The following is a 10,778-nucleotide window of genomic DNA, read 5'->3' as shown; positions in this document are numbered from 1 at the left end:
AATTTCTCTCCATTTCTATGTTAATTCGTGTTCTGGTTGCTTCATCGATGTACCTACCACAGCAGTTAGGAGGCATATTCAGGAAGGGCATCCAATTCTCTGGAAACGATTAATAGCCATGTAATTGTTTCTACTAGATGAATTACCTCTTGATTTATGTTCCACTACTTTGTGCAATTTGTTTAGTTCCAATAGAAGCTGACTAATGTACATTATTTGTCAGATCTGTAGTAAATTGATTCCCATCCTTGGAGATAGCAAAGCATCTCTTGATGTGATTGCATTTACTGCCATATCATTGGGCTTGGTATATGTTGGTTCCTGGTACAGGGAATGTGCTCAAGGTGCTTACTCTTAAGCCCTTCAATTCCACCTGGAGTTCTCTGTTCTGCAGATGAAATAGCTAACTTTGTATTTTCACACAGGTCCAACACCTTTTGGGTCAGTTCACCCAACATCTTGAGAAGGGAGAAAGCCACCAGGGACCAGCTGTACTTGGGATTGCTATGGTAGCAATGGCTGAAGAATTGGGTATTGAAATGGCTATTCGCTCGTTAGAGCATCTTTTGCAGTATGGGGAGCAGAATATCAGAAGGGCAGTTCCTTTGGCTCTTGGTCTCCTCTGTATATCGAACCCTAAGGTAATCTATCCAGTGATATCTTGCAAGCTGAGCACTCTTGAAGTGGCGTTTAGAGTGCAGTTGATATATTGCTAAGAAAATCTGTGATTGGATGTTGTGATCCAGGTCAATGTTATGGACACATTAAGCAGACTTAGTCATGACACTGATACTGAAGTAGCAATGGTATTCTAACTGTTGTTTAATTGAGAATTAGTGTTAGTACTATCTAATTCTTGTTATATTTCAAATATTGTACATTTCTGGATTCTACAGGCTGCTGTCATCTCCTTGGGGTTGATTGGTGCCGGAACCAACAATGCTAGAATAGCTGGCATGCTTCGCAACCTGTCAAGTTACTACTATAAAGAAGCTAGCCTCCTTTTCTGTGTAAGCTTTTTCTTGTAGTTTGTTTCATACAATGGCTTCTATACTTTCCTCTGATTTTTAAAGGGATCTGCTTGTTTTGAAATGGGCTACTTACGCAGGTTCGAATCGCTCAAGGTCTTGTACATATGGGGAAAGGCTTGATGACTCTTGGACCATACCATTCGGAGCGCTTCTTGCTATCCCCGTAAGTGTGTTTATTATGAGAAATTGGGCTCTCCATAGGAACTTTTTAATTCTAGGACTAGAAAAATTCACAATCAAGCGCAAGATAAATTGGTTTCATTGATTGATTTCGTAAAAAAGGGGAAGCTTTCGCTACTGGAATGACATCAGGTCTAATTGACTTTTACTTCAACCTACCATTCCAAGTGATAGAGTCCACTTTTGAATTTAGCTATGACTAGGGTTGGGAATTCTGGACACGACCCGTTAACACAACACGAAGTTTTGGGTCAATCACTTTTTGACATGAACACGAATATGACATGACCCGCCAACACAAAAATTAAATGGGTTGAACACAAATTTGACTCGTGTAACTCGATATGGACACGGATAACTGTTTAATTTTTCATGTCGACACATTAACTGAAACGAGACTACATGACATGACACGATTAGTTTTGATTCTTTGAATTTCCTACTTTTTTAGGAGATCTGATTTTCTGCTTGGTTAACTTGCGATTTTCTGTCTCGTGGTATGTGAAATAAATTTTGGGTACTTGGTCTAACAGATTCTGTTGTTATGGTGCCAATTGCCAAATGAGCATCTTTATACGGGAGAGATTGGGTTGTATAAGCAGCTGACTGTTGGAAAGAGGATTCAGTCAACTGTTCAAATGATTTCTATTTGGTCAAGGACGTTGTCAAATGCTTCGTGTTTTCACTTATTTAACGGGCTGAATCATTAACTGGAGCTAAAGGAATATAAGTTCTGCAAGGGCTGCAAAGCTTTCTTGGCCGTGTAAAAGGAATCCTGACCCTTGTGGTGTTGCCTATTAAAATGTAGTTAATTTTGTCGCTATCAGTTGAACGGTTTTGTTGCTGCTGTTTGTTTGCTACTCAAAGATGGTACTAGTCTGTTGCTGTTTGTGTGCAGACGTGCAGTCCGTGAGGTGCAGCTCCAAGAAACCATGGGGGGCTGTACCTGGGTGCTTTTGGCCTTCCAAGTAGACTATCCGAGATCATTCCACCATTTTCTCATGTCGTGGAGTTTAGTTCGAGGCATTCCGAAATTCAAGCATTCGGAGGCATTCGGCCTTGTTGGTTCAAATGAATTCTTTTTTAGCTTTTGATTTATTTTCAAGGTTGTTTTGGTTTTCTGCTAGACTGCTATGAAATTTGTTGTTTCAGTAGGTGTGAGCTTCAATTGTAACAACTTCTAGTGGTGCCCTACTGCCCTTTGAAGGCCCTTGAAGTCATGTCTTGACATCCAAATACATCCCTAGTGGAGTAAACTCAGTGTGCTTTGTCCATTTTTTTCACGAAGTACCCGCAACATGGCGCATTTTTATTGGACAGTCATTTTTGGGTACAAACACCATCACAAAATATTCAACCTTCCTCACAAGATGAAGCATTATGGTTCATATACACATTATTACTTTTCTCTCCAATACATCAAAACTAGCTAAACCTATTTCAAACGACATATTTTACTGCTCGACAACGATCTTTCCCGTAGCATGACCGTCGATGCTCTTGGCCCAGGCATCTTCAGCCTTGCTAAGAGGGTACTTCGAGTCGACAACCGTCTTAAGCTTCCCTTCCTTCACCAACTTAACTAGATACTCAAGATTCTCACCTTTGGGAGAGTAAAGCAGTGGCACAATCCGCTTCTTAGAGCAGGTGAATATCTTCAGTGCAAAAGTCATCATGGTACTAACACTAGGAGTCAAATCTATTACCATACCATTTCCACTCAAATTGGGCTCAAAAATAGACCACGGAATCCCGGTGGTACAATGGATCACAGCATCGTACTTCCGGCCAGCTGGGCTCCTCAATGCGGCCCCATCGGGCGTTTTGTAATCGAGCACGGATCAACGGAGCGTAATAACCAACCAAGCTCCCATAGCAAAGTTTAACAAAGTTTCCAATTTACGTAAATAAATGCGTATGACAAAAGTTATTATAAAATCCAAGAATATGGAAAAGAATAACCATAAGATAAAAAAGAACAAATATCTTGGCTAGAAAATTAGTTAAATATCTTGGCAAGAATATCTTGGCTAGAGCCTAGAATATCTTGACCTATTTTCCAAATAAATTCCAAGACAAGGACTAAACAAAATCCGTATCCATCATTGAACTGATTGAAGGAATTTATTTAAAACGGCACGGTCCGACCCGACCCGATTAAGTAAACGGGTCGGCACATCTTCACAAGATTGAAAATAGCACGGCACGACACGATTTAAGAAAATGGGCCGACACGACACGACACGATTGAAAACGGCACGGCCCGACACGATTTAAGAAAAAGGGCCGGCACGACACGACACGATTTAAGAAAACGGGCCGGCACGACACGACACGATTGGCAAATGGGCCAGCACGACAAGACACGATTTAAGAAAATGGGCCGGCACGGCACAAAACGATTTGAGTAAAATACTGTAAATGGGCCGGCACGGCACGACACGAAGCACGGAGTTAAACGGGCCGTGCCGGCACAGCACGGCCCATTTGACACCTCTAAGTGTAGTATCAACGATAAAAAAAAAATCAAGTGAAGTATCTGTACTCGGCTTATCGGCTAAGATCGACGGTACTATTGCCAAGAAAAAAAAAGGAGATCAACTATAGTATCTCTTCTCGGCCTGTTGGCTAAGATACAGTGTAGTATCGCCGATTAAAAAAAAGATCAAATGCAGTATCTATATTAGGCCTTTCGACTAATATCGAGGGTAGTATCACCGAAAAAAAGGATCAACTACAGTATCAGTTCTCGGCCTATTCGCTAGGATCAAGTGTATTATTGCCGATCAATAAAAGATCAAGTTCTGTATTTATTCTAGCCTTTTGGCTATAACCGAGTTTAGTAGCGTCGATTCCTAAAAAACATTAAGCATAGTATCTACCCTCGGCCTATTGTCAAAGAACAAGTGTAATATCGACAATAAAAAAGAACATCAACTGCAGTATCTATTCCTGGCCTGTTGGCTTAAGATCAAGTGAAGATGAGGCTTGGTAGGAGATCGTGACGGGAGGGTGAGGGAGTGCTGAGCTTCCGACGATGACTCTGGATGATTTTCGACGAATGCCGGCGCCGTGACAGAGGATGACGTCAAGATTACAGCGGCTTAGTTCTTGGCTACGCCCGTGTAGGGGTATGGGCTCCGAAGAAGTGTGCGGATAAATTGATGGAAAGGTGAGGCTCAGATCTATGATTGTAGAAGGGTTTTCCCACCATGGCTGCAACATGAGTTGCCCTGCCAAGAAAGGGGTCACATCTTCTAACATATGAACTTGAGAAAAATATCATCACAGCCACTTATACTTATTATTCAATAAACTAGAGAAAAATAGCAACAAGAAATGATTAGGGAAAGGCGTCCAAACATTTTCTTTTTTTGAAAGGAGGAATCCATACAGGTCATAAACCAATTCCACGCACAAACACAAACCTTCAGATACATATGCCTACGAATGGAAAGTGTGGTTGATTTTTTTGAAGTAGTTGACATCTTTCCCCCTACCCTCTTTCCCAATGGCTACCAGCAAGTGGGGAAAGAAAGGAGAGAAGAGAGGGAGAAAAGGTGAGCAGGATGGTCGAGGTAGCCGGAAACCATGATGGTGCGGCGATCATGGCTGCCGCAAAGCTTTTCCTCTTTTCTTTTCCTTTTTTTAATTTTCCATCGACTGAAATTTGGGTAGGCAAAATGACGAGAATGACCATCATTTTATTGATGGGCAACTGCGTATGGGACCAAATGTCTCTAACGTTTATATTGGCAAGGAAAATGACACAAAGTCAATACATTGGGACCAAAAAGGTTAATTGGTTTCCGGTGCGACGATCATGGCTGCCGCAAAGCTTTTCCTCTTTTCTTTTCCCTTTTTCTATTTTCCATCGACTGAAATTTAGGTAGGCAAAATGACGAGAATGCCCATCATTTTATTGATGGGCTACTGCGTACGGGACCAAATGTCTCTAACGTTTATATTGGCAAGGAAAATGACACAAAGTCAATACATTGGGGACCAAAAAGGTTAATAAGCCATCTATACTCGGCCTTTTGGCTATAATTCAATTTAGTTTCGCCGTTTCTAAAAAATGATGAAGCGTAATATCTGCACTCGACCTATTGGCTAAGATCAAGAATAGTATAACGATAAGAGAGAGAGAGAGAGAGAGAGAGAGAGAGAGAGAGAGTAGTATCTATCCTCGGAATGTTGCCTTAGATATATTGTAGTATCGCAGATAAAAGAAAATATCAAGTGCAGTATCTTTAATGGCCTTTTGGCTATAATTGAGTTTAGTATCGCCGATTCTAAAAAATAAAAAATTAAGTGTAGCATCAGTGCTGGGCCTATTGGCTAAGATCAAGTGTAGTATTGATGATAAAAAATAAAGATCAACTGCAGTATCAGTCATCGACCTTTTGGCTAAGATCAAGTATAATATCTGTTCTCGGCTTTTTAGCAAAGACCAAGTGTGGAATTGCAGATTAAAAAAAAGACCAAGTGTACTATATATTCTCGGCCTTTTTGGCTAATTCTGAGTGTAGACACCCCAATCTAGGCTTCCAGATTAGTTTACTTACGGTTTTTGATTCTCCGATGATAAAACGGGTCAAGAACACCCCGGGAATGTTAAGTGCTTGAGTTTTGAGTGTTTGAAAAACCTTTGAACCAATCCTAAGCCACTTCTAAAGGCCAAAAACCCTACTATCGCGCGCTGCTCCCAGTCCCTCGCGCAATGGTCAAACTGCCAGGTAGTGGTCAACAGTCAACGTTTGACCGTTGACCATCGCGCAACAGTCTAAAACCATCGCGCGACAGAGTGCTTCTGACCAGTGACTGGCCTTGCACGATTAACTTAGTTTTAGGTTATTATTTTGTCCCCACACTGTTTATGGGGTGTTTTGTTAATTTGTAAGGCTTTTCAGCCTTTAAACTGCTTAGAACTGTATATTATGCTGCTTATAACTGCGTGGTTTGTCTTGGGTGTGCACTGGTCCTTCCAGAGCCCAGAGGGTTTGAGAATAAGAGCTGTGAGTTTGAGCTCACCGGCGTGCGCGTGTCTTGGAGTTGCGCGCGTAGGAGTGAACAGCATGCAGTGACTTGTTCAGTGCATGCTGATTTCTTCCTGCGCACGTCATTCCAAAACAGGGGCTTCCAGTTTGTTTAAACTCCCACAGCAGTCTGTTCTCATCCTATACTAACTGCTCATACATGCTACCTATCACATCCTGCAAACGTGTTACAGCTTTAATCCCCATTAAACTGTTTCCCCATCCCTAAATGGTTAAAAATTGATTAATAAAATGGAATCTCAAACAAACATCTTTCGCAAATGCCTAAGTAGAGACTGATCTCCGGATTGGGCGAGAGGGGTGCCATAAAACCCTTCCACTCTCGTAACCTGGCTCCCGAACCCCGATATGGTTATGACGGACTGGTTCCTTGCTTTTTCAAATCAAACAGCGCGACAAGTGCTTCGAAATACGGTTCCTTGGGTGTCGGACCCTCAAACCCAAGTGGCGACTCTGTATTTTGTGAGCGGCTTGACGTCCAGCTTAAAAGCGCTCCCGCGAACCGGCAATCCCTCTTCAGGAAGGGAAAAGGGCACGCATGCCCACAGTGGCGACTCTGCTGGGGATACGAATCAATATTGGTCTATACTTAGATTTTAATACGCTCGAGAACGATCCCACAAAAGTCTGTCAAAATAGTGAGCTTCACGCTGCTAAAGAAAGGATTGGTGATTTAACAGAACCTCGTGTCCGCCCATCCGATCTGGGACTTTTTCCGATTGTTCTCTCGTGTAGTTTTCTCTAAGTATTGATTAAATAAAGAGAGCCTAAGTTGAAACGGCATTTGCGAATTTGCGATTCCATTTCATTAATCAATTTCTTTAACATTCTCATTTGCATCGATATGGGATAAGACTCGTTGGATCGTTTTGGCAATCCGACATGGTTTACCGGAGCCCGGGGACCCCGAATGACCAACAACCTTCAACGATGATGGGTCATTCTACCGTTTGACTGTTGCTCTGCGATTACATGGGCAGCGGGAGGTATATCTTGGCTCTAGTCCGAGGAATCTGTTACAAGCCAAAACCAGCCTTTGCATATACAAAGCATTAGAACTCTCCAAACTAGGATAGGTACCTACAGGGTAAGATTACTTGCATCTAACCCCCATATACTGTCTACGTGTTACTGCTTTCCCTATCGCATGTACTGTACATACACTATTTTTGCATAGGAGCATGCTTAAAGTTGTCTTGTCTTTCAAGTTTGTCATGCGCTGCCTAGGACGCTGTCATGACCCGATGAAGAGTCGTGCATCTCGATGGGGCACGTTGTCAATTTTCAAAGTCCTTAGATCAGCGAGACTTTGGGAAATCAAACCTTTTTAAGTCCTTGGCTCATGCCCAATTGAAGTTTCAACCAAAAATAAGGAACCACAAAGTATGGATGTTGTGTCACTGGCACTACCCAGGTTGAAGTGCGAAGTCACTATACACCGCGGCGTTCAAGGTTAAGGTGTCATGTCATCAATACCGAGTTGTTCTGACTCCAAAGTTGAAACTTCAAGAACGGAATAGTCAAAGGTTTAGACTGTTTTGACATCTCTTAGTGTTAGTCGATTCAAATAAAGATACACCCTCGAAAAGATTTCTGAGGATTCTGGCAGCGTCCGGACGTCATGAGACAGACTCATTTTTAGTTGTAGAGTCTAGGAGGACACGGACAACAACGACGTGTACATTGCATTATTCTTGTACATAGTTTGCTGCAGGAATGTCACTGAGTTTTCAATTACTTTGCTGTCTAGTTTGTAACCATTGCACCGAACAAGAGAGTACCAAAAGGAAGAGCCAAACCTGCTTGGGAACGTCTTCAGAATCCGGTTCAAAGGCTTGTTAGGCTAGAAACCCAGTTAGTTGCAACAGAGGCTTCTCCAGGATCACTGTTGGCCGCCCTACAATCGGGTTCGCCATTGATTTTGCAAAAAGCCACGCTGCCGGCTTCCCCATCTTCAGCTTCTTCATCAAGCTCCATTGAAAAACCTGCGATGACAGATCAACCGCTCACTCTGGAAACCATGCTCATGAACCTCCAGAACAGTATCACTGCTATGCAACAGAGGGCTACTCAGACAGATGCTAACATCACTCGCCTAAATGACCTTATCAACACTCGTCTTCCACCAGTGGCCGAAGAGGAAGGCGAGGACGATGAAGATGTTCATGCAGAACCCGTCTTTGTTGAGGATCCAAACCGTGAAGGCCGGCTTATCGTTCAGCCCACTTCTAGAGAGGCTCGTGTGCTTGCTCCAAATCCCGCTGTTGTTAGGCCTGTTCAAGACCCTGACATAGCTGCTCTTATGGCCAAGATGGCCAAGTTGGAAGAAGCTATTTCAAAATCTGAGAAGATCAGCGCAGGAGGAATTGACCTGGATCGTCTCTACCTGTACCCTAATGCTAGGCTTCCTGACAAATTCAAGATGCCTGACTTGGTTAAGTTCGATGGGAGCGGTGATCCCAAGACTCATCTCTTTGGCTACCATGAAGCTGTTGGGTGTGAAAAATGAGGTCATGTCTCAGCTTTTCCCATAGACTCTCTCTAGGCCTGCCTTCCATTGGTTTTTGTCACTTGACATCTCCAAAAGAAGAACTTGGGAGGACATTGGGGATGCCTTTGTTGCACAGTACAATTACAACTCTCAACTCAAGATGACTACTCGTGAGTTGGAGTCCACCAAAATGGAAACAAAGGAGTCCTTTGCGGATTTCGTTAAGAGGTGGAGACCTAAAGCTGCATTAATGACTAATCGCCCGAGCGAGAGGGATCAATTCCGCATCATCTCGCGCAATCTTCAGCCCGACTATGCCAAGCACCTCGTGTTGGTTCAAGCATCTGCAAACTTTGAGACTTTCTTTGAGTCTGGTTTGGCCATTGAGGATGCACTGCAAAGTGGAATTCTGCCTAGGGGAAAGTCTTCCTCACAGAAAGCTAAGCCGAGGGCTTACTCTGGAAATAGTAGCGTGTTGTTTGGTAACAACAACTACTCTAATACAGCTACAAGTGGGAGCGATGCTCCTGCTTTTGACTCCAATCGCGCTGTCGATGTCAATCAGGTTCAAAATGCCCAAAGCTGCCGGGCCCGAACCCAACCTCGGAGTTTCTCTATCTTCGAGGCACCTCTGTCCGCAGTGATGGAAAAACTCGTCAAATCCGGGCATCTCAAACCTTTGACCCCAACCTCCCCACCAAAAGTCCTACCTACTGGTTACAAGCCTAACCTCTTTTGCACCTTCCACCAAATGCCTGGCCATCCTACTGATGCGTGTTATCGTCTTCGACATGAAATTCAAGATCTCATTGACAATGGCATGGTTCAAGTTCCACCAAAGCCCAATGTCATCTCCAACTCCTTGCCTCAACATAACTTTGGCCCTCTAGTTGGTCAGAAATCTATCATCTCTACTCAAATCAACCCCAGCTCCATCATATTCAACCCTAGCCACTATATCATCCCAGAAAGCCAACCCAAACCAATCGTATCCATCCCGTTCGAACCGGAGATTAACATGATGGCTGTAGGTTGGGTAATTGAGGTCTTCACTGCCAACACCTGGATTAGCAGTAATAAGGAGCTTACAAAGGAGCGGAATAACGGGCTGAGGTCCATTGTTCATAGGAGCACTGAGTAGGTTTGGTCAAAGAAGCTGAGGAAGCCGAAGTACTGTTGCTTGGGCCTGATATCCTCTAGATCCCACCTCTCTGTAAGGAAGCCAAGGGTAACTATAAGAGTTGCATTTTCAAATCACGTCTATTTTGCATTGACACTTTTGAGTCTGGGTCTGACATAGTATCTGTCAAGTTATCTAAGTCTAGCTCTGAGTCGGAGATTGTGCCTCTTGGCCCTCCATGTCGTAGCTTCTAATCGAATTTTTTTGATGTACTTGGCAACCCCGAGGGGGCTTTCTTTATGATATGCATTATCTTGCTTATAAGTACTTTGCTGGTTTTTGAATAAACTGTGTCAACCCTAACGAAGGGATAGATTTCGATGGGATCATCCCCAAGAAAATGTGTTCCCTCGCCGAAAGAAAGACAAAAGGCATGCTCAGCCTATTAATTGAAATAGTAAGTTTTCAAATAAACTTGAAAGATGAAGTAGACCTCCAAATGGTTCAAGCTGGTTCAACACTGTCCAGAGGAGCATTGTACCCGGTCAGACAGGCTCGAAGAGTTCATCGACATCTTGGCATGGTCTCTCAATAGACACGCCTGGTGTTGATCCTGAGATAAAGAAGTGTCGAATCTCCTGCTACCAGATGCCAAGCCAAATCATAGAAAGCAAAGCTCAGAAGGTCCAGCGCCTTATACCATGTTCAAGTTTGCAGGAACAACGTTCCACCAAGCACAAGTTAAAAATTTCAAAATTGGCCTGGAGCAAGGCATGTCAACTGAAGCACTCTGGACCCTATGCTATCAAAGCCGTTTTATTTGGGGCTGCGGCCTTTCATCGACCTCGACAGCAATCAAAATCAATACCTTGGTCAACTTGAATCAATTCAAAAGC

General features: G+C 43.2%; 2 protein-coding genes across 2 annotated transcripts; one reads left to right on the top strand and one right to left on the bottom strand.

Moving 5' to 3' along the window:
* Positions 1–425: 425 nt before the first annotated feature.
* Positions 426–1,268, top strand: LOC131307953 (26S proteasome non-ATPase regulatory subunit 2 homolog A-like). Its single transcript, XM_058334726.1, has 4 exons — positions 426–641; positions 747–806; positions 897–1,010; positions 1,109–1,268. The coding sequence occupies exons 1-4, from the start codon at positions 507–509 to the stop codon at positions 1,196–1,198; spliced, it is 399 nt and encodes a 132-aa protein (XP_058190709.1). The 5' UTR covers positions 426–506; the 3' UTR covers positions 1,199–1,268.
* Positions 1,269–2,578: 1,310 nt separating this feature from the next.
* LOC131328840 (chloroplast envelope quinone oxidoreductase homolog) lies at positions 2,579–9,525 on the bottom strand. Its single transcript, XM_058361790.1, has 3 exons — positions 9,493–9,525; positions 9,220–9,393; positions 2,579–3,046 (listed from the first exon to the last, which is right to left on the bottom strand). Exons 1-3 carry the CDS (start codon positions 9,523–9,525, stop codon positions 2,666–2,668), a joined length of 588 nt encoding a protein of 195 aa, XP_058217773.1. The 3' UTR covers positions 2,579–2,665.
* Positions 9,526–10,778: the final 1,253 nt, after the last annotated feature.

The sequence above is a fragment of the Rhododendron vialii genome, chromosome 1a, assembly GCF_030253575.1.
Source record: "Rhododendron vialii isolate Sample 1 chromosome 1a, ASM3025357v1".
NCBI classification, from domain to species: domain Eukaryota; kingdom Viridiplantae; phylum Streptophyta; class Magnoliopsida; order Ericales; family Ericaceae; genus Rhododendron; species Rhododendron vialii.
Note: the sequence above shows the minus strand (reverse complement) of the source record. Positions and strands in the feature narration are given on the sequence as shown.